At 32.4% G+C, this 27050-nt stretch overlaps 5 protein-coding genes across 5 annotated transcripts; 4 read left to right on the top strand and 1 right to left on the bottom strand.

Annotated features, from left to right (window-relative positions):
* The first annotated feature begins 6 nt into the window (after nt 1-6).
* LOC104778221 (lanC-like protein GCR2) lies at nt 7-1813 on the top strand. The gene is made up of 6 exons (XM_010502613.3): nt 7-236; nt 316-494; nt 582-696; nt 784-900; nt 980-1294; nt 1372-1813. The coding sequence occupies exons 1-6, from the start codon at nt 66-68 to the stop codon at nt 1708-1710; spliced, it is 1236 nt and encodes a 411-aa protein (XP_010500915.2). The 5' UTR covers nt 7-65; the 3' UTR covers nt 1711-1813.
* LOC104778220 (uncharacterized) lies at nt 1758-3163 on the bottom strand. Its single transcript, XM_010502612.3, has 3 exons — nt 2899-3163; nt 2258-2463; nt 1758-2171 (listed from the first exon to the last, which is right to left on the bottom strand). The coding sequence occupies exons 1-3, from the start codon at nt 2986-2988 to the stop codon at nt 1940-1942; spliced, it is 528 nt and encodes a 175-aa protein (XP_010500914.1). The 5' UTR covers nt 2989-3163; the 3' UTR covers nt 1758-1939.
* Nucleotides 3164-12303: 9140 nt separating this feature from the next.
* LOC104779334 (Toll-Interleukin-Resistance (TIR) domain family protein) lies at nt 12304-12822 on the top strand. The gene has a single exon (XM_010503688.2). The coding sequence runs from the start codon at nt 12304-12306 to the stop codon at nt 12820-12822; it is 519 nt and encodes a 172-aa protein (XP_010501990.2).
* Nucleotides 12823-17398: 4576 nt separating this feature from the next.
* Nucleotides 17399-18970, top strand: LOC104778219 (NAC domain-containing protein 19-like). The gene is made up of 3 exons (XM_010502611.2): nt 17399-17805; nt 17916-18184; nt 18282-18970. The coding sequence occupies exons 1-3, from the start codon at nt 17511-17513 to the stop codon at nt 18750-18752; spliced, it is 1035 nt and encodes a 344-aa protein (XP_010500913.2). The 5' UTR covers nt 17399-17510; the 3' UTR covers nt 18753-18970.
* Nucleotides 18971-25068: 6098 nt separating this feature from the next.
* Nucleotides 25069-26886, top strand: LOC104778217 (NAC domain-containing protein 18). Its single transcript, XM_010502610.3, has 3 exons — nt 25069-25555; nt 25660-25967; nt 26079-26886. Exons 1-3 carry the CDS (start codon nt 25366-25368, stop codon nt 26541-26543), a joined length of 963 nt encoding a protein of 320 aa, XP_010500912.2. The 5' UTR covers nt 25069-25365; the 3' UTR covers nt 26544-26886.
* The last annotated feature ends 164 nt before the right edge of the window (nt 26887-27050 follow it).

The following is a 27050-nucleotide window of genomic DNA, read 5'->3' as shown; positions in this document are numbered from 1 at the left end:
TGATGCAACGATGTGTGTCATCACTTCGTCGTCGTTCAGCACCGCTTAGTGAGAGTGAGAGAGAGATGGGAGAACGTTTCTTCCAAAACGAGTTGCCGGAGTTTGTACCGGAAGAATCCGCCGGAGATGAGGAAACTGTTGCCGGAGGTAAAGATTCGTTGACGAGACTGCTCTCACTTCCGTACAAATCATTCTCCAAGAAGCTTCAGAGACTTGCTCTAAGCCTCAAAGATACGGTAAAAAAAACTCACTCTTCAGTTTGATTTTAAGTTTTGGTTTGTAAGCTACTGAAATTTCAATTCTATGTGTTTAAAGGTAGTGTTGGAGACATGGGAACGATCTGGAAAACGTGTTCGAGACTATAGCCTGTATACTGGAGTTCTTGGGACTGCTCATCTCTTGTTCAAGTCTTATCAAGTCACAAAAAACGAAGATGATCTTAAGCTATGCTTAGAGATTGTTGAGGCTTGTTATGTAGCTTCAATAGATTCTAAGTAAAGTCCTCTTTTTTAAAATGATTACAACAGATATTATGAGTAATTTTAAGCTAATTGACGCATGATGAGCGTGGTTTTTAACAGGCGTGTTGTGACGTTTATATGTGGTCATGCTGGTGTATGTGCTCTTGGTGCTGTTGCTGCCAAGCATTTAGGTGATGAGCAGTTGTGTGATCGTTACTTGGCCCGTTTCAGTGAGGTAAGTCTAGTTTCTTTTTTTTTTTTGCAAATAGATTGACTTGAGTTTTACTCTGCTTGAGTGTTGCAAACTTGGTGTTATTAACAGATTCGGATTCCTAGTGACTTGCCATACGAGTTGCTATATGGTAGAGCAGGATACTTGTGGTCATGTTTGTTCATGAATAAGCATATTGGTCAGGAGTGTGTATCATCTGCAAAAATGGTAAGAAAGTTTTAAGTTTCTTTTGGTTGCTTGACTATGGAAGTTCAAAATTAGCCATCTGGTTTCTTTGTAACTTCAGAGGTCAGTGGTTGAGGAAATCTTCAGGGCAGGAAGACAGCTAGGGAAAAGAGGAAGTTGTCCGTTGATGTACGAGTGGCACGGCAAGAGGTACTGGGGTGCTGCACACGGTTTAGCTGGGATCATGAATGTTTTGATGCATATGGAACTTGAACCAGATGAAATCCAAGATGTCAAAGGTACATTAAGCTATATGATACAAAACCGTTTTCCAAGTGGAAATTACCCATCTAGTGAAGGAAGCGAATCAGATCGCCTTGTTCACTGGTGTCACGGTGCTCCTGGTGTTGCTCTCACCCTCGTAAAGGCAGCTCAGGTACTAACCTTTTTTACATTGAAATGCTCTTTATCAGTAAAACCATAAGGCAACACTCATTTCTGGATATTGTTCAGGTTTTTAAGACAAAGGAATTCATAGAGGCAGCAATGGAGGCAGGAGAAGTAGTGTGGAACCGTGGATTGCTTAAACGATTAGGAATCTGTCATGGTATCAGTGGGAACACATACGTGTTTCTTTCTCTATACCGGTTAACAGAGAAACCAGAGTATTTGTACCGAGCAAAAGCGTTCGCGTCTTTCCTCCTGGAAAAATCAGAGAAGCTCATCTCAGAAGGTAAGATGCATGGAGGAGATAGACCCTTCTCTCTCTTTGAAGGTATAGGAGGAATGGCTTACATGTTTCTCGACATGAACGATCCAAGACAAGCTGTGTTTCCAGGCTATGAGCTCTAAAAAGTATAAACCTTCCCAAGTTACAATAAAGCTTAGATACTGCTGAATGTAAAATAGCTGTCTATATTATATAAGATTTTATACATCACAAGAAAACCAAAAAGCAAATATGACGAATACAAGCAAGAAGCAAATCTCTAACATAATCAAAGTTTAATTATCCTATTTGATCAGTGAGTGGATAATAAATGGACAAACTCATTCAGGGTGTAGGTTTTTCTTGCACGCACTAGTAATGTGGGTTTCGGTAATCATCTCGAGCACGCGAATAGGAGATGTAGTAGAACTGAGAGACAATAGCAGTGAAGAGAGCAAAGGAAGCACCAGCAGCAAACACTCCTTTACGGATCACTTCACAGCTTGGAGGGCTATCGATGTTCCACATCCTTCTGTACTTGGTGTGGTAAGCGTTTCTGATTGATCCCGCAAGCAAACATATCTCAGCAATCAAGAAAAACACCCTGTCCAAAACCAAGAAGAATGATGAGTCAGTACTAAATGAATGAAACCTATACGAGGTTTTTTGATAAGCTGCATAGAGCTTTACCAACAAACGAGGAAGAGCATAATAGCACAAGCTCTTGAACCACCGGGGTTAAGAGCTTTGCCACAGCAGAAACACCGGCTAGCTATCATAATAATGACTTGACTAATCAAGAGGAGCACAAATGCACCAGCTCCATAACTTGTAGCTATGTCTGAGCCATACTCACAATACTCATAAACCTTCTCCTTGTCTGGAACAACCGTACCCTGCAAAACAACAAAACAAAGAACCCAAGAACCTTAAGATAGATCTTCAGCCATTTCCTTCTACACCAAACCACTAATCTACAACAAAACCATTACATTAATATCTACAATGCAGTAATCAAATATTATTCATATAATTCCTTTTAAATTCATCCAAAATCTTGAGATTACTGGTAGATTCCATTTTTCAGCTCCGTATTGATCAAGAAACATGATTCTTGAATCAGATCTGATAAAGAGTCCACTACAAGAGATCGCACCGACAGAGATTTTGGAACCAAAGAAGAACTCACAAGCAATTTGAAGTCTAAACACTATTCTCACATATTTATCTAAATATAGATTACAATCTCATAAACCAAAATTTGACTTCAAGAGAAATCTGAAAGAGAGTAACGAGCAGTAAAATTAAAGAGAGAGAGAGGTGATTCTTACGACACTTCTTCTTTGTTCAGCGGCAATGGCTAATCCAACAGCAATGAGATCTAGAATGAAGACAATGACGATCACCAGCTTTGAAGCCATGACGATTTTTTTTTCTCAGAGCTTTTCTTGTGATATCTCTTTTTTATCTTTCCCCTCGAACTTGTATCGTTTTCTTGATTAAGTAATATATATAGACGAAAATGTCAAGAGACTGTGACCGGATTAAAGAAGATGAAATGACTATTTCTTTTATTTTTATAGTAAAAAAAAAAAAAAAGACAACGCAAATTCGTTGCTATATATATATATATATATATATTTAACAATTTAAACATATACTATTTTTTTTAAGTTTCAGTAAATTAGTGTTAGTAAGTAAAATAATTAATATCTGCACGTGGTGCAGGTGAGGGTTTCGTTTGCTTTATCTACGGGTTAATTAAAGGGATCATGCATATATAACTTGTTTGGTAATTAAAGTTCTTATTAGACTAATTTCACCTAAGAACACGGCCAAAATGAAACGTAAACTAAGAACGTTAATGAAATATTAAAAGGAAAAAAATGGAATTTAATGCGTAACAGTCATTGTCTTTATGAAAGTCAAATTGAATGCTTAATTAGATATATTTAAAACGGTTGATCATGTAAGTAAATGTGCGCAGTTAAACCGGAATCCGGTTAGGCACTATCTCTCTCGGCTAATTGAATCCAGCCTTTGGCCAATCATATAGGTCCACGTACTAGATAGGTGAATTTTGGGCTATTGCAGGGCTAAAGTTGTGTTCAGATGAATCGATAGATGCTTGTATGAACCATTGAATTAGTATGTTCGTGAATTTTGATTGGTTGATGCTTATATGATCCATTGAGTGAACAAAACATAATGATCATAATTTGTAGCAATTCTCTGCCGTTTGTAGTTTTCTAACCAACCATTCGCAGTACAACAAACGCAATTTTATGGTTTACAAACAAAAATGAATATAACTATTTTTTTAATTTGGGTTGGTCATCGAAGAGATAAAAACATATTGGGAGATTCGTTCAAAACTATACAGTCAGGGATGATCGCTACAATAAACCATGATTTGGATTACTATCGATTTTAGTTTATATCAATTTTACTTCCTTGCAATTGTAAATAGACATTTATGATGTTTTTGTTTCTATACATTCCTAGATGGAATATGATAAAAATTCATCTTCTTCTTTTTTTTTAAACTGAAAGACAAGACTTATTTTGATTATGTTTGTAGGTAGAGTTTTTATTTATTGTGGTTTAGTTTGATTATAATTAAAATATCAAAATAAATAATAGAAAACAAGCCTTTTGCTAGGACACATTGCGACGGAGTACAGCTCTCGCAAATTTGCGAGAGATTTACTAGAAAACAAAAAACCATAGCACATCCTTCGCAAATTTGCGAGGAACTCAGTCGTCGCAAATCCGCTGCTCAATTGCGACGGATTTACGACAAATTCGCTGGGAAGGTCCCTTTCCTCGCAAATCCATCGCAATATTGCGAAGATTTTGCAAGAACACACTCCATAACAAATTTGCTATGGAATTGCGAGTGATTTGCGAAAGCCATAGCAAATCCATTGCAAAGTTAGGATAATAATTTTTTAAATATTACAAAACTTAATAGAATTATTCTGAAATACATTTGAATGTGTTCATAAGGTGAATTTACTAACTTTTAACATTATTTTGATGGTTTTTGCAAATTAGATATTCTAGGTTTGCGACAAATTTGCGACGGATTTGCTAAAGTCATAGCAAATTCGTCGCAAATCCATCGCAAACTACTCAATACATAGCAATTCCCTCACAAATTACAACCCTAAACCCTTACCCCTAAACCCTAAACCCTAAAGACTTATTACATTACTATTAATGTTAAAAAAAAGATGAATCCAAAACTTATAATCAAAGATAGCAGTGCAACACAAAATTGTTAGAGAATTGGACAATTTGGCAAATATTTGTCTCAATGTAATGAACTTATATGTGATATAGTGTAGAACATCATCATGTTTAGAGTAAGATGCAATATTGGACAATTTTGGAAAGTTTGATGATAGAAAAGAGTATAATGAAACTATTGGACCTTATAATATACTTGAAGTTAATTTGACTAATTTGTTACAATCATTTTGATGGTTTTTTCAAATTAGATATTCAAGATTTGCGACAAATTTGCGACTGATTTGCTAGACCCATAGCAAATTAATCGCAAATCCATCGCAAACAACACAAAACATAGCAATTCCCTCGCAAATAAAAACTTTAAACCACTAAGACTAATTACATTACTTTTACTATTAATGATTTAAAAATGATATAATTCAAGAATTATAATCAAAGATAGGGCACTAATGACAATTGCAAATCCTAAACCCTAAAGACTTTGCGAGGGATTTGCTACATTCCCTCGCAATTTGCTCGCAAAAACTCTAAATTATAAAATTTTAAATTAATTAATGTTTGCGAGGGAATTGTGAGGGTACGTAGCAAATCCCTCGCAAATTTGCTCGCAAAAACTCTAAATTATAAAATTTTAAATTAATTAATGTTTGCGAGGGAATTGCGAGGGACCGTAGCAAATCCCTCACAAATTTTGCATTGGAATTGCGACGCCGTTAATTTCCTATATAACTAAAAAACCTAGTTTGAGCGAAGCTCAAACCCAGCCGACAAACCCTAATTTTCTTCTTCTTCTTCCGATTTCTTTCTTCTCCGGTTGTTCTCTTCTCCTCTCTCTTCTCCTCTCTCTTTTTCCGGTGAAACCTTCTCCGACCCTTACTCCTCCTCTTCTCTCTTTTCCTTTGAATCTCTTGTCCGGTTAGTCTCCTCCTCTCCCTTTCTACCTCTATCTCCGGTGAGTCTCCTCCTCTCTTCTCTATCTCCGATTACTCTTCTTATTCTCTCGATCTGAAAGTCTTGTTATTTTAGGGTTTAGATTTTTATTTTAGGGTTATGATTTGGGGGTCAATTTTTAGTTTAGGATTCTAATTTCGAGTTTAGGGTTCTTATTTCGTGTTCAATTTCGATTTTAGGGTTTCAATTTTAGGGTTTCAATTTTAGGGTTTCAATTTTAGGGTTTCGATTTTAGGGTTTTGATTCTAGGGTTTTGATTTTAGGATTTTGATTTTAAGATTCGAATTATAGGGTTTTGATTTTAGGATTCAAATTCGAGTTTAATTTGTTTTTTGTATAATTTTATTGAATTTTGGTTTTAGTGTTTAAGTTTAATTTTAATTTTATTTGATTCAGATGTCTTCTCGAGACCAAAACGGGTCTGTAAACCAAAATGTTTACAGCCAGTTCATATCATCTCAAGGTTTATCTCCTCCCATCTCTGCTCGAGGGATACTCTCTACTGGCCCTGCTCAAAGGTTACCTTCTCCTGCTTCTTCTCAGGGAACCTCACCGGCAACACAAGATAACCATAATGCAGCCTTTGCGGGGGTGCAAAATGATCTTCCTCCTCAGCAATCAACTTCGTGTGTCAACGGTGTAAGTGCCTCTCAAACTTTTTTCACTTTGGAAGAGTTGCTTGCAAGTCCTGGGCGTGTTGGCTTAACAAAACTGGATCCTAATCGACCTCCGGGTACTATATGGTGAGAATGTTAATGATCTGACTTATAGTTTCTCTTTATGTTTTGTATTTTCAATGATCCTCATTCATTTTATCTTATGTATGGTAGGTTTGACCAGGATTCTTCGGTTGATGCTACTGTCCGGGCCATTTTTGAAAGAGATTTCAAATCAGTTCATGCCAATTGGACCCAAACACCAGCTCCGGTTGTAAACCGGTGGTTTGAAACTTTTGCGGTAAGTTACAGATTTGTTGATGTGTTTAAATTACAGATTTTGTGTGTTTATCACTTGATTCTGTATCTGATTTTGTTTGTGATTCATTTTATGTCTTTACAAGAAAACATATAACTGGGATTCTGGATAATGTTTGTGTTTGTGTTAATGTTTATGCTTCATTGTTTATGTTAATGTTTATGCTTCATTATTTATGTTAATGTTCATGTTTGTGTTTGTGTAAACACTTATGTTTGTGTTTGTGTAAACACTTATGGTGTGTATATGTTTTGTTGGCAGGTTGCTCCGAAGAAAAAGAACCGGATATATGGGGTTGGTAACATGCAAGCAGAAGCATCTTCAGCTCAGATTGGTCAACCGCCTCCTCCTTCTGAAGATCCACTCGTTCTAGCTGCGAAGCTTGCTGCTGCCGAAGCTGCTCTTGCAATGCAGGCAACTCAACTACAAGAAAATTCGGAGAAAATGCATAGTTATGATGCATACTTCGAATATCTTGTAGAGAAAGATCCAGACTTTGCTGCTAGATTTCCCAGAGAAGATTCGGCGACCAGACCTCCGACCAGAGATGCAACCACCGGAGAACCTACCACCGGACAATAATAAACACTCATGAACTCTCTTTTATCCTTTGAACCTCTCATATGTAATGACTTTTATCTTTTGAACCTCTCATGTGTAGAACATAATCGGTTATTAGGATTTGTTAACTTATTTTGTAAACTTAATACTTATAATTACAGCTTTAATTTGCATAAGTTTTCAAGGTTTAAGTTTAATTTTAATTACAGGGTTTAATATTAATTAAGCTTACCAAAATCAAAATTTTAATTTTTTTAATACCGTTATTAGAATTTGCGACAGAAATATTAACTGCAAATGTATCGCAAATTTGTGAGGAATTTACTAGATACATAATTTGCGAGGATATTGCTAGACAAAAAGTTCCTCGCAATATGCGTGAGATTTGCGAGGGAAAATTATTCCTCGCAAAACTTGCGAGGGATTTGCAACGTTGACCAATTTGCGAGAAGCGATTTGCAAGGAACGGACGTCCCTCGCAAATCTCTCGCTTTTGCCGATTTGCGAGGGATTCGCGATATATATGTTCATCGCAAAAGACATGTTTTCTTGTAGTGAATGGTGTAAAATATACTATTTTGAGATTAAAAATTGTCGCAGAAACAGTTAAATTAGTCGCCGGAATGAATGTCAATCAGTCGTAACTGTTGCTAGAATATTAAGCGATCAGTTATTATTCTAAAAACAGTCGATGTGTCGCTTTTAATAAACACCACCATCATTACTTTCTGCAATTTTGTGTTTAAAGTAGCAATAACACAATGGTTTTCTTTGGTCGCTATCGCTGCTTCAGCGATCATCAAAAGAACAGGGCCAAAATGAACTTAGCCACATATATTTCTTTTTCAACCAAGACATACACCAAAACTCGGATCTTGCATCCACAATCAATATTACATAATGGACTTTGTTGGCCCAATACTTTGTTGCATTCCCTTGGCTTGTGGTCGAGTCCTGTCTTTTTCTTCAATTCAAGGGACAAGACTCAATTTCCAACTTTCATCGTGTTCTTGAGAAGGTCTATCAAATTCAAATGATAACAAATTAAAGAGCACGAATTCAACAGTCCATGCGTAGTGTGGACAGAGAAAGAAAAAATAAATAAATGTTTTCTTGTCTACTTTGTGACTAGAGATTCTCTCAGCGTATTCGTGGAAAGATTGTAACCTTTGTCGGCTAAATTATAATCAAACGAGAACATAGAAACAAAAAAATATATGTATATCCAAGGTGAGGTCTTAATATATTGTAGTCCCTTCTACATTGAGACCTAAACGACCGTTAGTTTTGTTTTTGCCATGAAGAAAATGACTGGTATATTCCCCAAGGGTATAGTCCAAGTTGGGGCACAAGTATGAATCGACCTTAATTCAAACCGAAAAAAATAGTTTCCTTTGGATCGATACCAACTGGTAGTTCGAAACAAGTATAAATAAAAATTTAGTGATCTTCGAGTATCTTCTTAATTGCCATGAGTAAACTATATAAGACCCATGGGTTTGCTATATACATTTTCTTTACGTTATATTAGAAAAAGTTACATCCACTAGCTGTTTTCTAAATGTTGAATTGTAGAGAAGGTTCTTATGACAAATCATCATGTTGATAGAATACCTTAATAAGAGATTGTCTTCTTTTGATGATTAGTCTAAACTTTCTGATTAGGGTTTGAATGAATGTGCACTATGTTATGGTCAAGTTAATCGAAATTTAAATTTGATTTAGTTTCAACAATCTGTATTATTTCTTACCTTTTATTTTCAGTAAAAAAGATGTACATTCAAAACAGTCACGTCCAAAAAAATTGATAATTTGTATTTTTTAAAAGTTTTACAAATAAACAAACTTCATTGAAAAATAAAAACTTTTTTTAAAAAAGTTTTAATTCTGTACAAAAACTAAAAAATTATGAGGGGATTTGTGTTGAAATTTTGATAGTTTCATGATCTCTCAGAAACTTGTCAAAAATTTATAACGAAATTTTTTAACGCATAATCTATTCGAAATTCGTTGAAATATCTAATGAATTTCTGATAAATAAAAAATACAGTAAATATATGAAACATTCGTAGAAAATTTACGACATACTTCCGGATTGAAATTTTTGACCATAATATTAGAACACAAAAGTTACTAAACTGGTGGATGCAAGAACAATTATAACTAAGATTGCGAAACTGGTGGTTGCGAAAGCAATTACAACAAAGGTTAATAAACCAGAGAAATCAATTACAGCGAAACCTGATGGGAGGATTGATTTGAAAAACTTGATCGCAAAAACACAACATAAAATTCATTGGAAGAGACATCGATCATCAAAGAGAACACATTGCAAGGCAGAGGATGGCTGCTCTCTTAGCTCGAAATCAAGTAAGTAAACAATATCTCAATTTCAGTACATAGTTTTTGATATTTATGTGCATTAAGTTAATTTGCTTTCAGGTTCTAATCAGTGTAAGCTTTCTGATTAGGGTTTCAATGAATGTGCACTATGTTGTGGTCAAGTTAATCGAAATTTAAATTTTATTTACTTTTAATGATCTGTATTATTTCTTACCTTTTATTTTCAGTAAAAAAAATGTACATTCAAAACAGTCATGTCCAAAAACAAATATTGATAATTTGTATTTTTAAAAAGTTTTACAAATAAACAAAACTTCAATGAAAAATAAAAACTTTTTTTTTTAATTCTCTACAAAAAAGAAAGAAGCTACGAGGGGATTTATGTTGAAATTTTGACAGTTTCATGATCTCTCGAAAACTCGTCAAAAATTTATAAAAAAAAATTTTAATGCCGCTGAAATATCTAATGAATTTCTGATAGATAAAATATACAGTAAATATATTAAACATCCATAGAAAATTTACGATATACTTCCGAATTGAAAATTTTGAAAATCTTTTTAATGAATTTTTGACCATCTTCTCATAAGAATTCACTTGCTTTCTCATAATATAAATGGTAAAAGAAAAATCATACTTATGTATACACTTACTAACTATTTTTGGTAACTTGGATCGATTTTAGAATAAAACTCTAAACTACCTATAGAGGATCATATTCATGAACAATACTTAGGTTCACCCCTAAGGGTGAACCTCTTCATTCACCTTCTTATAAAATAAGAAAATAAAATCTATAAACATTATTATAAAATTAAAAATTTAAATTGTTTTTTTATAAGCCCAAACCGATATCAAATTTGATTCTAGTTTTAAAATTCACAGCCTAACCATCTCATTTGTAAACCCAAACCGACATAGAATTTCATTTTAATTGTAAAATATAAACTCTAACCACTTCATCTGTAAACCTAAACCTACATATAATGTTGATTTATTTGTAAAATGTAAACTCTAATCACGTTATTTGTAAACCCAAACCGACACATAATATTGTTCTAATTTTAAAATTCTAAACTAAGCCAATATTTAACTTTCTTTAGTTAAAAGTATACATAATTTGTTTTCTTAATTTGCTTTACTTTTAATTTAATTTTAATTTATTTTTAAATAAAATATTAGAAGGAAGATTCTAATTGGCGAGAGAAGATGTCAAGATGAGGTGAATCACCCAAGTAATTTTCTGTATTCATTCTTATCACGTAAAGTATTTACAATTTGGTTTATATACATAAATCTGACCTTAACACACAAAATGAGTCTTCTGCCACTTGAACAATACTAATTGCTATTTTATTTCATCATTTGATATTTGATAGTATGATAACATTATTATTTTTAAAGAGTAAATATGATCATATTATTCATTTGACTCTATGAATTTTACTTGTAGCGTAATACGTAATTAACTACATCAACCTCTTGAGTCTCATAAACTAAATTAAAAATGCATTCAAAATTATTACTTGGCTGGAGAGATGTTAGAAACTCACAAAACTATTGCTTCTCTTGAAAAAAAAAAAAAAAGAATTTAGCTTATATTGGTTAACTTAATATAGCTATATTGGTTAACGAATTTAGCTACATTGGTTTACTTAATCTATAATAGCGAGACCACACAAAAACAAAAGAAGAAAAAAATATATGTATTTCTCCTTTAACTCGTTCGTACATGAGGAAAAGAATTTTCAAGCGCGCATGGTTAGCTTCTTTGACGGGAAATGGTCAAATCTATTTCAACGACTACATAATTATTTTCACCCTTACCTTTCTTATTCTTCATTCTTCTTACAACTTATACTTAGAAATAGGCATTCAACATGTCTATTACTTTACTTAGAAATATCGTATTTAATTATTAATTTATCGTTAACAAATTAACAAAAAAGAAATCAATGCACTCAAGTTAGTACCTACGAGTCCGTGTGTGCAGAGTTTTGGATTATTTAGTACTCTACAATTTAGTCATACATATATACTTTAGACTCTTTTTTTTTCTTTGGCAGCACATATACTGATATACATATATACTTATTACTAAGAAATATATAAATCTTGTGGGGGTTAATCCATTAAATTTATTATTATTTTTAGGTGACTCTCTATTTCAGAAAAAAATGGATTTTTTTTCTGTAAATATGTTATCGTCTTAACATAATATATAGTCACACTAAAAAATTGTATTATTTTGTATCCGACAGATATTTATATAAAACCTTGTCATGAATACTTAAGTGTGGTTTATTTTAGTGAAAAAATAATAATTTTAAGTTTATATGACTTAATCGATCAGAGAATTTGGTTGGAAATAATTTATAATAATAATTATTATAAAATGAACTATATTTTTGTTGACGCGGCCAACGTCTATTAAACATTCTATTCTTATATTGTTCAGAATCCACCATATTGCTCTTCTTTGTCTTCTTCTCTGATTCAAGCCCATTTATCCACGACAATTTTACTTCAAATCCTATATATATATATTTACATAAACATACACATACATAGTTAAAATACACCTAAGATACTCAAAGCCTTCTTCATCATCTCAAGCTCGACCTAATTACATCGTACGAGAAATTATAACCATGATCTCTAGGGTTTTCAACTTCATGAAAGAATCAAAAGCCGTTCAGCTAAACAACAAATTATTTCTTGATCTTCTCTCTGCCTCACCATCAGCCAAACCAAAACCTTTGCTCGACGTGTTCATCAACCATAGAGGATCCGACACAAAGAGAAACATCGCAACATTGCTTTACGACAACCTCAGATCCCGGAACTTACGTCCTTTCTTGGATTGCAAGAACATGAAGCCCGGAGATAAGCTTTTTGATCATATCAACAGCGCGATTCTCACTTCGAAAGTGGCTGTAACCGTTTTCTCTCCCAACTACTGCGACTCTTATTTCTGTCTCCACGAGCTTGCTCTGATAATGGAGTCTAGGAAGAGGGTCATACCAATATTCTGCGACATCAAACCTTCACAACTTGATGTTATGATTGAGAGGTTAACATGTTCTGATGATGAAATCCAAAGGTTTAGGTGGGCTCTTCAAGAAGCTAAAGACATCGTTGGACTCACGTTCGATTCCTACAAAGGGTAATTTTAATTTTCTATCAAAAGTTTATTATTATTTCTGTTCTATTGTTTACATTTTTGTTTATTAAGTTGCTGATTTAACTCACCATTTTTCGTTTCGTGTGGTATATAGGAATTTGTCGGAGGTTGTTACAGTTGCATCGGATGTTATCGTCGAGAGGTTGATCGAGTTAGAGGCTGAAGATGGAAATTTTTAGGCGTTTGGAAGAAGTTTTAATTAACTCCTAACTAATTGCTTCTCAATATTTTTTTTCTCCTAATCCTAAGATTAATTAATTTAATTTATTTCATTCATGCATATATATATATATATATATATATATATATATATATATATCTTATATCAATATTTGACTGGAGAGGCAACCGTTTTTTTTTTTTTAATATGAGAATTTCTAAATCTCCTTTATTGTTTGTAGTTTTTTTTTTCTTTTTTGTGAGTGGCAAGTAATTACTTTGTAAGTTCAAGAAAAAAAAACATTATTTTTTTAACATAATTTATCTACAATTTTTAAATAAATACGAAGAATGCGTGCATATACATAGACGTTTTTAACATGACTGCATGTGTAAATGGAATAGTCAAAACAAGGTTCCGATTCAAATAATTAAATTTTCTTTACACGTAAACCATGGTTATTTTGAAACACAACTATGTCCACATTAAACATAATATTCAATACAAGTTTTAAACAAGATTGAAACATAGTTTGAGACAGATAAATATCATACATCCGCATATTCTCAACGTGTAAATTTTGAGTGCAAATGAGTTATGCAGAAGCAGAGCTTGTTCTGTGGGGGTTGGCGCGCAAACGTCTTTTTACTTGTGAAAATTAAAATGGGTTTGGGCTCTAAAACCCATCAAATTGTCATTTTTCTTGAAGCAGTTGGGAAGAAGTAAGAAACCACAACTCAAGCTTAGATAGGTCTCAATTAGACAGATCAGTTCAACGGAATTATTAGATATTTTATTAAGTTCAGAATCACACCTTTAAATAGAAGCTTATAATAGTTAAGATCAAAGATGATACTGCTCAATGGTTTTTAGCACAACAAGTGGAAGAAGAAGAAGCTCAAAAAGAGGTTCCTCGAGAGAGACCAGTAAGATCTTCTTGGAGACCCCGAGATAGACCTTGGTTAAAATGTAATATTGCTTTCTCTTGAGATAAAGTGTAGTGCTTGGGAGGGGCCGTTTGGGTTCTCCAAAATTTTAAAAGGTATTCTAGAAGATCTTTCATTGATATGGACTCGAAAAAAGAGATGGAATTAGAATGTTGGTTGTGGATATTAGAAAGCCTCAGAAGTCTCAAAATTAGAAGAGTTATTATCATAGTAGAAGCAAAAGATTTGATGCAAGCTATTCTTAGACCAGAAGCTTGGCCATCTTATAAATCTCAATCTGAGATTTTGCTAGCAGGATTAATGTATATACCTTTTTGGAAACTTCTTAAAAAGGATAGAAGTGTAAATAAAGGAAGATCGAATACAATCATATATTGCAGCACAACATCCACAATTATTGCATGGTTTGTTTAACCACGAGAGTTTCATCACTCCTGGATGACATCTTTTTGGCTCTCCTTTATACTGATGATTGTTATGATCCTTCTCTGGTAGTATTAACATAGATGGCTCTAAGTCATGTGAAAATAACCTTGTATTGGTTTTATAATAAATTATTCAGACGCAAAAAAAAAAAATAGAAGCTTATAATACATATCTATACTAAAAAGTGATTAACATTTACCAGAATACTCCACTCACCTTTTACTTTATTTTAAAATCCGAGAATAGTCTTCCAAGTTCCAAGTTCCAACTCTATTTTTTTTTTTTTGGTTTTATGTTTAAGTGCATGCCTAATAACTTTCTTTATTAAAAATATAATTAGAAATTTGGAGCCTGATCCCTATGCTATATGTATGATAAACGTCGTCACCGAATCATATGGCGTGCTTGATATATGACATAAACATGCTCGGTTTGACGTAATAACAGGTAAATAGTTTGTTGCTAACTTATATCAGGCTACATTAGCCCCTAAAAATTCGGGTTAGCATTTTGTTGTTAATGTTTTCGCTAAAATCAGGCTATATAGTTCTTTTTTTTTTTGTCAACAAAGAGAAATCAGCTCAAACAGGCTATATAATTCTTTCATAATCATTGTAGATATAAATTTCGGCTGATGATTTAACATGTTAGGAACAAAAAGTAAATGATTGGATCAGATTTAAAGATTAAAAGAAACAAAAAAAAAACAAGACAAGGGAAAAGGTTGAGAACTATTGATGGGTTTTTTTTTAGTATGACCCAATCAATACGGATACAATTAACAAATCTATGTCATCGAGTAAGATGACCTAAACTTCCGAATACACACACGTGCAAATAAGAAGTACCTTTGTTCAAAATTTAAATCTTTAAGAAATATATACATAATCCACATCTCTTAAGGATCACTACCCTTTTAGTTTAATTGTTTAAACGAGTCTTCGTTGAATATACATCATACAAAACTTGGATCCAGTCAAATATTTAATTCTCTGTTTTTTTTTTGTTTTTTTTTTCTCTGGCGTCTTTTGTTTTCTCCGGTCCACAATATATTTTCCACACTCCAAAAAACAGAGAAAATGATATAAATAATGCAAAGACCAATCTTTGAGTTTCACTACCCCATTGATCCTTTGTCATTTGATAAAATGATAAATCATTAATTGATCGAAATGAGAGGCATATAATAAAAGAAAATATATGAAAGTAGCATCAAATATAATGGATGTTAGCACGAAAACTATTGAGTGAAAGAAACCCTTATAAATCTTTAAGTTTGGACACTAGAGAATTGGATAATGATCATAGTATAGTGATATAAGTCAAATATATCACTAGAGACGAATGAAGGCTTATCTATCTCCGTCTATTCTTTTGAAATGATATCTTCTTACTAACATCACAATTAATTTAGTTCTCGTTGTCTGTCTGATGTGTATGCAGTATGATTAAATTCTAACCTAAATATTAGTAACTGCAATGAAGTATTCTAGGCTTACTTAGATTAGTTATAACATAGAAAAAATATAATTCGTGTATTAATTCCATATACTCGATCAGAAAGAAAAAAAAAAACCTAGACAAGTTCAACCAATATATACAAAACATAGCTCGTAATTATATTTTATTCAACAACTCGAGCTTAAAACGTGGTCACATGTCTTGAATAGCAACAAAAGGAACAGCAAACCCATCTTGCTATTCCAATTATATATATATATATATATATACCACAAAATCGACACTACAAATACAGATATAAGATTATCGACTGCATTTTTATTTTAAAATAAAAGTATGGTCAAATTATTGTATATATATATTATCAAACATGGGTTTCAGAAAAATGATTTGACAAAATGGTGGTGAATCTATGTGATCTAATGGTTAAATGCGGAACTTTAGTTGTTCTAAACATGCTAAATTAGTCAATGACGACTACTACTTTTCAACTAAAAAAAACAGCATATTCTGAGAACAATATGGATTTATAATATACCACAACATCCTATTTCTAAATGTTAATGTTGAAAAAAAAAAAAAAAATCGTTAGTCAAAATCAAGTTCGTGCACTCTCCTTCGTCCATCGCTATAACGTCTTTTTGACAAATGACAACAACAACAACAACAACAAAAAAAATCGGGCCTAACTTGTGCGATAGACACGTGGACACGTGTCGTCACGTATGCAGTTTTGTCCGTATGGAAAACGCTTTCCATGTTGTGTAACCCTTAGGATGCATTGAACAGTTTCCTTTTGTCCTCCTTTGCTCTCAACTTCGCCTTTTTCCCTTTAAACCAATCAATCCATTACATCTGTCCTGTCTTTGTTTTTTCTTTGAACAACATTTGGCAAATATACATTTCAAAGAAACGCGTCAACAAAAAACACGTGAAGATTTAAAAATATCTCTCTCTCCTTTACTAAGTTCACATATATCGTCATGGTTACTGTTCAATCATTTCGCTACCATTTTTTTCTTCCTCTCGTTCTTAAATTTCAGGCCCCCTACGTACATATAGACGAATGAAATAAAATGGACGGTTCAATTTTGATTAATCGGACCAAAGAAAGTAAAATTTTATTGGCAATTCGAATCTTTAGATGCATGCCTGATTACTAATGTTTACTACTACGCGTATTAAGTTTTAAAATATCCTTTTTAATGAAAACATTTTAAATTATATATAAAAGGTATATCCAAATCACATTTTTTATTTTACATCATTCAAATTAATAAGTCATGTGCTACACTACATGTCACTCAAAACATCAAATTAGCAATTTTTGAAAATATTGATTTTTTCATATCCTAATATCAATCCACAATCCAAATCTTTTTTTATTGTAAAATTTAGTTCTAAAAATAGCGGACCAGAGTAATTTACTAGATGTTTTTCAACTTTTTAAAAGAAAATAATAATAAAAAATAGTACGAGGAAGAGCCAAATGAACTAACGTAGGTTAGGTTCAATGAACTCTCTCAAGGGATTGCATAAATCACGACGATCTAACTGACACACGTGTCAGAACTCACAAAAGTGTTTTAGAGATAAACACAAAAGTGGGTCCCAGTTTCAGTACACACGTTAATTAGCGGCGGTGGATTCACCTATACAACAATACTCTTATCATCATCCATGCATTGTTATATACAGTATATATATAGAAGCAGCTACACAAAGACCCAAACATTATTGTCAATAAATATCAAAGAAACACATAAAGAGAGACGACGAAACCAAAAAAACAAAATGGGTATGCAAGAAACCGACCCGTTAACCCAACTGAGTTTACCACCTGGTTTCCGGTTTTACCCGACCGACGAAGAGCTTATGGTTCAATATCTCTGTAAAAAAGCAGCCGGTTACGATTTCTCTCTTCAGCTCATCGCCGAGATCGATCTTTACAAATTCGATCCATGGGTTTTACCAAGTAAGTTATACAATTTCAACCCTTCTTCTTCAATGTTTATTATATATTTTCTTATCAGAGACTCATAATTTTCTTGGTGTGTATGTTTTATTGTTTTGTCAATTTTATAGATAAGGCACTGTTTGGAGAAAAAGAATGGTATTTTTTTAGTCCGAGGGATAGAAAATATCCAAACGGGTCAAGACCAAATCGGGTTGCTGGATCGGGTTATTGGAAGGCTACGGGTACGGATAAAATAATATCGACGGAAGGACAAAGAGTTGGTATTAAAAAAGCTTTGGTGTTTTACATCGGAAAAGCTCCTAAAGGCACTAAAACCAATTGGATCATGCATGAGTATCGTCTCATTGAACCTTCTCGTAAAAACGGAAGCTCCAAGGTAAATACAAAGAAAATGTAAAAATTAATACTATATATAGATTATATTTTTTTTTGTAACGTATCATTGAATTTTGTTGTTAATTTTTTTAATGCAGTTGGATGATTGGGTTCTATGTCGAATATACAAGAAGCAATCAAGTGCACAAAAACAAGTTTACGAAAATGTAATGAATGGTGGTAGAGAATTAAGTAACAATGGTACTTCATCAACGACGTCGTCTTCTTCTCACTTTGAAGACGTTCTTGATTCGTTTCATCATGAGATCGACAACACAAACTTCCAGTTTTCTAACCAAAACCAATTCTCCACGCTCAGACCGGAGTTAACCGAAGAGAAAACCGGGTTCAACGGTCTAGTGGATACGCCGAGCTTCGACTGGGGTGGTTTTGCTGGTAACGTTGAGCATAACTCCGTACCAGAACTCGGAATGAGTCATGTTGTTCCAAGTCTCGAGTACAATTGTGGCTACCTGAAGACGGAGGAGGAAGTCGAGAGCAGTCTCGAGTTTAACAACTCGGTCGGGTTTGGGTATTCGGGGCAAGTTGGTGGGTTTGGGTTTATGTGATGATTGATGATTTAATGCTGAGGCAATAAAAATTAAGTCGTTTGTTTTTGTCCCGTGGCAAATATTATGTACTTGAATTTTCAATTCTTTTGGGTTTTAGAGACAGACTCTCATAGATTTAGATGTAGATTCTTAATCTTCATGCCTAGAAATATTGACGTCTAGATTTTGTAACTTTTTTGTTGTTGTTGTTTAATGATCTTTCATATTGGTATAAATTTTCTGAATTGGAATTCCATAACTGGATTTGAAAATGGAGCGATGGGTAGCTGGAAACTTAGGTGTATAAAGTGGGCTTTGCTTGTTTGACCAGCTTGAAAAAGAGATGATAGAGATAAACAGTTTATACCGTACAAGTTTCAAACACATGTTTATTTCGGATCGACTATATATGCATTTGCATTTTAGGGTGTACATGATAAAAATAAACTCTAGATGGTCCATAATAAGTGGATCACACAAAAAGATGAAAACAAAAGAAAAGAAAAACAAATGTAGTTATTGCGCAACAAATTAAAGTGACGCGAACCATATATAATGAGAACACCAAATATTGAATGAGAATCATAATGATAAATGCAATGCAGATGAAATTTTGATTAGTCTTTTCTTATTCTATAAATTATAGTATTTTCTAGCATTTACCAAATATTGGATCTCACATAACGATTAATAACCAAAACTTAGCTCATTTGCTTCTAATGTAACGTATCCTTTCATCGAATCACATTGATTCTATTATAATTTGAGCGTGAGAGAATTTTCGGAAAGACAACCCCATTTTTGTATTTTCTAAGACTTTATTAACCATGTTAATGTAATTTTGATATTAAAAAAAAAACCGTGTTAATGTAACATGAAACACACAAAAGTTGGAACACGACCGAATTATTACAGAAATCTAATGAACTTTGGATTAGATAAATTCACTCTTATGTCTTTTTTGTTATTTTGTTTTTTATTCTTTTGTTCTGGCAAGGTCTCAAACACTATAAGCATTATTATGTAATCCCTACACTTTTTAATGATATTTACATGTTTTTGGAACTTTTTAGAAGTTTTAATTTGCTATAATAAACCAAATAATTTTTTTTAAATTTGGACGTACGATAAATCAATTTTCCTGTTCATTCGTAATTGGAAAGATATTAGTCTAATTTATAATGGTTTCCAACCATCATCTAAATTTTTCTAACCGATGTGGAACGTTGTACATACACTTATTTATAAGTATTATAATATAGAAATTTTACATAATTTAAAAAATGTTAAATATTGAGATGACTGATCCCGATTGGTCATTTAAAAAATCTTAATATAGGCAATTCTGAAAATTTTTAAAAATGTTAATCAGTGAGATGTGAAATCTCTATTAATTATTTTAAATCCTAGGTGGACAGATTCATGAGCTTATATTTTATTTAGTATAGATTTACATTTATATATATATATGAAGGGGTAGAATTAACAGATATCAACTTAGTTTGGTTTGCCCTCAAATGGTTGAACCACCTATCCTACGATGTTAATTATTTCTGAACAAATGTCATTTTCCTACGACGTATAAATTCAAATATCTGGAATATTTTGGAAAATCCGACAAAATATATATATATATATATATATCCAAGTTAATGTTATTTAAGTTAATATCAAGTTGACATGCATGACACAACACATATATGCATCCACAACACAATGGTAACTTGTTTTAGTATGATACGGTAAGGTACTAAGGTTTGTTTTGAAGTCTTTTCATGACTTGTTTGATACATAGTTACATACGGTCTACGAACTTTGGATTTTCGGGTTGGCAAGACAACGGCATAGGTGATATGTATTGATTGGCCCATGGGCCAAATGCCCAAAGCAGAACTCAGGTTAGGATATAGCGAAATATTATTTGGTCATTTCTTTTCAGAACTGGAGCTCGACATTCTTTAAAATATTTTCATATTTAACTAAAAGTTAAGAGTTATTAAATTCGAATAAAACGGATGGTTAAGACAGATAAACGTGGATGTTTATATACTACTAGAACTTTTGTCTACATGGTTACTGGTTAGTATATAAATTTTCGTGCAAATTTATACTCTTTTATTTAAGTACAGTATATATCTAAAGAAAGAATTATCAATGATATAAAAATATTTTCCCAAACTTATCAGTTTAAATCACGACACACAAGAAAAGGGGTTTTGGCGTCAAATATACAATGACATATTTGACTTCAAAGCAAAAGCAATATCTTTAAAATCATAACAATGACATTTGTGATTAGAAAGAAAAATACATTTAACCGAGACAACAATAATTTTTTAGTTTGTATGGTTTGTGGTATTTGCACATGCGTGAACCACGGGTGGTTCGAAAAGCTCACTTAATTATAGCTGACAAAGCACACACACAATTAAGGAGCGGTCCTTAATCACTTTCCTAAACAAACTTTAAAACAAGGCAGTATTAGCAAAAAGCAAACGACTACAAGAATCCATCCATTCTCTTTTTACGGCAAATTATTTAATTAACTCTGGACATAATTACCCCTAATCTAGCTTAGCTGTACTGAATACATACGCCTGACGTCACCATGTACGTGTACAATATTGATTTTTTTTTTTTTTTTTTTTTTCTGTTAGAATTTATTTTCTAAGGACACATTTTATATCAAAATATTAAATTCACAAGTACTAATTAACAGAAGAATTTTATTTTCTTGTTACATTTACATATAGCTAGTGACTTTCTAATTATGGACAAAAGTAAAGCATCACATGTTTAAAGCAACTAAGGTACAAAAAGTTATACTTGACCACATTCTCCGAATAGAGCACCGATCACTTAGTTGCTTTTTATTGCAAAAAGTATTGTTACGAGTAAAACTAGCGAAGGAAAGGTCATTTGGATGACCAAAATCATATTACAAAGTTTGAAATTAGGTTACCACATTATATATATGGTACGGACTACGTAGTGTAAAACTGAACAAGTTCAACATCATATATGTTATATCTATTTTTATGTATAGTTTTCTTGTTACTTGGAAGTATGTAATGTATATAGATGTAACTATGTATGTCTGCATGTGCATGCATGTATGTATCACGTATTCACGTATGTAATTAAATGTGTAAATGTAAATATGTATAATTCACGTATCCCATAGTCCGAGAAGTTTTAAACTCAATCCATGCAAGGCAGCATCGTCGGAAGTTTCGCACTCTCATGATCCGTTGGCTCATTTGATGATTGTACTGTTGCATAGCCTATTTACTTCCTTGTTTTTTTTTTTTTTTTTTTTTGCCTAGGAATTAAACCTTAGGTAATCCTCATGTAAATCCTAACTATTCATTTTTAATGCTATTACTCGCTTAGCAAAAAAAAAAAATGTAACTATATGTTGACAAAAAAAAGAGAAGAAGTTACAATGTTGCCATTTTTAAAACTCGTGTATATGCATCAATACTTTCATAGATATATCCTTAATGGAATTCGAAAAGATAAAATTAAACACCTGTTTGGACATGCATAACTCCGAGATTAATGAAAACCACATCTCTTTTTTTTTATTACACTGAGTGAAGCAACCAGCATCGAATCTTGTTGTCGGGGTATATCTATCTGATTAAACAAATTGTTAGGATCAAACTAATAGTACACCACTAGATTTATTAGCTGTCAGAGAAGTACTAATTCATTATTTTAGATGTTAAGTCATAGACAAGACAAAAAATATTGTTAATGAAACGTTAAAGAGTTTTTTTTTTTTGTTGAGGTCAGACTCAGAATCTTAAAATGTCTGTTTGATGATAAGAATAAAAGCGAATATTTCAAAAATAGAAACGATATAAAACCAGTAACTTTTATAGTATAAATTATCTACAATTTTAAAATAATCCTTATTGTTTTAAAAAAAAAAAGAGTATGGTAAACACTATAATTTTTGCTAATGAATGTTTGTAAATCAGATTTATCTTTTATTCTCGTAAATAAAAAAGGTGGTGATAATTTATCTAAAAGGATAACGAGGAAAATGGATGACTTTTCTAAAATATATGCTGGTGAGAGACTTCTTTTTCTATTATATACAGAAGCTTGCTCTTGAATCTAAAATCCAACATTTGGGCTCCACATTTCACAATACACCATCACTACTTTATTCAATTTCATAACAATCTCACAATTCGAAAGCTGGCAAGCTGACGGTACACAATACTGACCAATATTTTTGCTGATCGTTCTAGTTTTAGATACACAACTAGTATTTATCTTTTGCATAAATATCAACTTTTTATCTGCACTAAGTCAGATCCAATGACGATAATTTAGATTCAATGACGAAAAATAGCTAATACGATCCATCATCCATTGCCACCTCTCAGAATAATCCGCTTTAGTTATCCATTTGTAAGTTTCTAGAGAAATTTTTATTTGTTAAAAACACTATGCGTCTGTGCATCAGGTTTGAAAAAGAATATCTTCTTTTCATTTTGGAGAATAATCAAGATATCTATGGGTAAAAGAATTTTCGTTTGAAAACGTTTTTTTAATTTCATGGCATATTTTTCTGTGGGTAAAAAAACGATAAATGCTATAATTATAACAATTTAAAACGGTACAAAGTAAAATTATTAACATTACAAATTATTGTTTTTAATAACATTTTTATAATTAATAATTGTCAAAAATAGTATATCACTATATCTCATATTGCAACGACACAAATGTATCACTTTCATTATAATTAATGAAAAAACAATTTTAAAATCTATAAAATAAATTACTTTTCGTTTTGTTATGATGCTATTTCATATTATTATATATTATCGTTTTAAATCTTTTATATGTCGCTTATCATTTTTAATATTAATAAAAACTTGTTATTTTGTGTTATTAATCATATCGAATAAGTTCAAAACTCAATTATGAGACAAAAAAACTAATTAAATTTTTGGTAAAGGATAATTGTATTATATTTTCTTTATAACAAAATTCTAAGTGGACTCACAAATGCAAAAAAAAAAAACAAATTAAAGCGTGACATGACATCTTTAGAAAACAAAAATATTAAAAAGCTAATTTGAATTTTCCCACACCGAACCCCGCCATCCATTTCCACATCATTCCTTTGTTGCCTTGTGTGACAATCAAGCGGGTCCCTTCTTTACAGCTTGCCACGTGTCGACATGACGCTTACTCAGAAGAAAAAACACGATACTATTCGGAAGCATGCACCTTATTGACAAAAAAAATATATTTATCTTTGTTAAAATCTCACAACCTTCATGTAAAAAAGCTAGTGCTGACATAATTTTTTTCGTATATTCTTTTGTTAAAAGGCTTTTTATTTTTGTGGTGTTATTTTGATGAAAAAAACAATCGATATCGTTGTGAATCGCAATTTCTACGTCAAGGTCGCTCGTGTCGAGCCACACTTCGAGGCTATATGAACACACACAGACGAATAATGCATTGCATGTGGTTCAGAATCAGAGATTAAGAGAGTCATTATCGACTAGGAAATCTCTAATCTACCCTCACTCGCTTTTGGTTAGTATGGTAATTAAACAGATTCGACATGATTATTCATACTTTGTACATGTGTCGAAATATGACTGCTCTTTATCTTCTTTTAGTACAAACCAAACCACACTAAAACTCGGCTGAATTATGGGGCATTCTGTTTTATTATTAATTGCAAACATATTATGCTAATTTAAATATCCGGAAAAAAATTACATATTTGTACAATTGATATGAGATGAACAGTGCATCCTTTGAAGGTCAAACTAACTTTATAAAATCAGATCATGTTTCTATGTATTGAATTCTACAGAAGATTGATGATGAGAAAAAGAAACTTTTATTTATTAGCTAAGTACATATAGATAACATTAATTAGTGAAATGGACCAAAAAGCAAACTAAATGTACTCTCTCATGATTCACGAAGATGTGATAACATCATAAGTTATATTTTAATTTTTTTAAATCAATGATAGGAATCTCTACCTATATAATTACCTCTATAATTTTCTGGTATATAAAGTTATTCGAATGATGCCATTAATTGTTTTTTGCTATTTGTTTCAAACATTTTGTTAAGAAAATAAATAATTACAAATATAGAAACGGTTCTTTATAAATTGGATCAGAGAAAAACATTTTTAATCCTTCTTCCCTGTTGGTAGTTTACATAGCACACCTATAATAGGTTAAAATGTAATAAAGTATTGATTTAGATAGCTATGGACGGTAATTAATACGTTTTGATCGTCCACAAATATAAATAGAAATACCATTTGATGTGTAACTAAAAATCTCATTGACATTTATGGTTTCTTATACTCGTTATATAGATATTTTTAAAAAATTCTTAAAATAAGCATATTTTGTAAAAATACTTTAGAAGCCAACAAAGAAAAAATCGAAATAAATACGAGTGGATACGATGGTGTACGTACGAAATATTCCAGACGATAAAAACCAATTTGATTTGTCGTTTTTATGCATTTCATTTTACTAACGCCGACTCTCTCAAGTCTCAACCATTTCTCATTATCTTTCCAAGAAGAAGAAGAAAAAAAGAATCTCTCCGATCATCATCCAATCAAATGGAGAGTACAGATTCCTCCGGTGGTCCTCCTCCGCCGCAGCCAAACCTTCCTCCTGGATTCCGGTTTCACCCAACCGACGAAGAACTCGTGATCCACTACCTCAAACGCAAAGCTGATTCTGTTCCTTTACCCGTCGCCATCATCGCCGACGTTGATCTTTACAAATTCGATCCATGGGAACTTCCCGGTAAATCTAAGATCAAGAAAGCCATCAGATCCACTAGCTTGAGATATATAAATCTTTTCTGATCCTTTTTTTTTTTGTTTTCTTGTGTGTATGTGTATGAACAGCAAAAGCTTCGTTTGGAGAACAAGAATGGTATTTTTTCAGTCCAAGAGATCGGAAATATCCAAACGGAGCTAGACCTAACCGAGCTGCCACCTCCGGTTATTGGAAAGCCACCGGTACAGATAAACCGGTGATTTCAACCGGCGGCGGCGGTGGGAATAAAAAAGTGGGAGTTAAAAAAGCTCTAGTGTTTTACAGTGGTAAACCACCAAAAGGAGTTAAATCAGATTGGATCATGCATGAGTATCGATTAACTGATAATAAACCTAATCATATCTGTGACTTCGGCAACAAGAAAAACTCTCTCCGGGTAAAATATTTAATATTCTTTAAATCAAAATCTTGAGTTTTTTAATTTTATTTATAAAGAAATGTTTTGATTGGTTGATTTTGATCCTTGTTTTTTTAATAAACTATAAAGCTTGATGATTGGGTGTTGTGTCGCATCTACAAGAAAAACAACAGTACAACAACACATCGACATCATCATCATCACCATCATCAATATCATCTAGACAATGATAATCATCGTCATGACATGATGATTGATGATGATCGATTCCGTCATGTTCCTCCGAGTCTTCACTTCCCGGCGATTTTTTCTGATAACAATGATCCGACGGCTATATATGACGGCGGTGGCGGTGGAAACTACTCGATGAATCATAATTTCGCATCTGGATCGAAGCAGGAGCAGTTCTTTCCACCGGTGATGATGATGACGACGAGTATAAATCAAGATTCAGGTATTGGATCGTCGTTGTCACCTAGTAAGAGGTTTAACGGTGGAGATTGTTCGAATATCGTCTCTTCAGTGGCGGCGACGCCTTTAATGCAGAATCAAGGTGGGATTTACCAATTGCCTGGTTTGAATTGGTACTCTTGAACCAAAAAAATAATAATTTAAAATTCGATTTTTATATTTTGAAAATTTGTGTATACGGTTTGAGTAATTTAGGGGGCATTGGGGGTATATTTAATTACGGTTGATTTTATTACTGTATAGATGTTAGAATAAAAATTAAAATAGATTGGAGAGGTGAGGCAACATATAGAAAATTACAATGATAGGTTAAATATACTTTTCTATTTTCTTTATTTCTTTATAATGTTATTATTATTCACTTAATGTATAGGTGTTTGTAGATTGTATAAACTGATGAAAACATATTTAACAGTTGTAGAAACTTATTTGTATTTTCTTCAGCTATATATAACTTTTAGTAGTATATAAGCTTTAACATTCGCATGCATGTTGCTGCAAATTTATTTTCTCAAATAAGATAGTGATAGAAGAACCTAATGTTTAAGAAATAGACGATAATGAAACTGGCTGGTCAGATCATTTATTTGACGTTGTCGGAAAAAAGTGAATTAATCTGCAACGTATATA

This window comes from Camelina sativa, chromosome 3 (genome assembly GCF_030686135.1).
Source record: "Camelina sativa cultivar CO46 ecotype springtype chromosome 3, ASM3068613v1".
Lineage (NCBI taxonomy): Eukaryota > Viridiplantae > Streptophyta > Magnoliopsida > Brassicales > Brassicaceae > Camelina > Camelina sativa.
The sequence above is the reverse complement of the archived record's forward strand: the minus strand, read 5'-3'. Positions and strand labels throughout refer to the sequence as shown.

What these genes read in the sequence shown, in the direction of transcription:
- LOC104778219 (XM_010502611.2), top strand. Translation starts at nt 17,511, where the DNA reads ATGCATTGTTATATACAGTATATATATAGAAGCAGCTACACAAAGACC. An exon ending in CGATCCATGGGTTTTACCAA is followed by an intron (nt 17,806 to 17,915) that starts GTAAGTTATACA and finishes TCAATTTTATAG; the next exon opens with ATAAGGCACTGTTTGGAGAA. An exon ending in GTAAAAACGGAAGCTCCAAG is followed by an intron (nt 18,185 to 18,281) that starts GTAAATACAAAG and finishes TTTTTAATGCAG; the next exon opens with TTGGATGATTGGGTTCTATG.
- LOC104778217 (XM_010502610.3), top strand. Translation starts at nt 25,366, where the DNA reads ATGGAGAGTACAGATTCCTCCGGTGGTCCTCCTCCGCCGCAGCCAAAC. An exon ending in CGATCCATGGGAACTTCCCG is followed by an intron (nt 25,556 to 25,659) that starts GTAAATCTAAGA and finishes GTGTATGAACAG; the next exon opens with CAAAAGCTTCGTTTGGAGAA. An exon ending in ACAAGAAAAACTCTCTCCGG is followed by an intron (nt 25,968 to 26,078) that starts GTAAAATATTTA and finishes TAAACTATAAAG; the next exon opens with CTTGATGATTGGGTGTTGTG.
- LOC104778220 (XM_010502612.3), bottom strand. Translation starts at nt 2,988, where the DNA reads ATGGCTTCAAAGCTGGTGATCGTCATTGTCTTCATTCTAGATCTCATT. An exon ending in CTGAACAAAGAAGAAGTGTC is followed by an intron (nt 2,464 to 2,898) that starts GTAAGAATCACC and finishes GTTGTTTTGCAG; the next exon opens with GGTACGGTTGTTCCAGACAA. An exon ending in ATGCTCTTCCTCGTTTGTTG is followed by an intron (nt 2,172 to 2,257) that starts GTAAAGCTCTAT and finishes GGTTTTGGACAG; the next exon opens with GGTGTTTTTCTTGATTGCTG.
- LOC104779334 (XM_010503688.2), top strand. Translation starts at nt 12,304, where the DNA reads ATGATCTCTAGGGTTTTCAACTTCATGAAAGAATCAAAAGCCGTTCAG.
- LOC104778221 (XM_010502613.3), top strand. Translation starts at nt 66, where the DNA reads ATGGGAGAACGTTTCTTCCAAAACGAGTTGCCGGAGTTTGTACCGGAA. An exon ending in CTCTAAGCCTCAAAGATACG is followed by an intron (nt 237 to 315) that starts GTAAAAAAAACT and finishes ATGTGTTTAAAG; the next exon opens with GTAGTGTTGGAGACATGGGA. An exon ending in CCCTCGTAAAGGCAGCTCAG is followed by an intron (nt 1,295 to 1,371) that starts GTACTAACCTTT and finishes GATATTGTTCAG; the next exon opens with GTTTTTAAGACAAAGGAATT.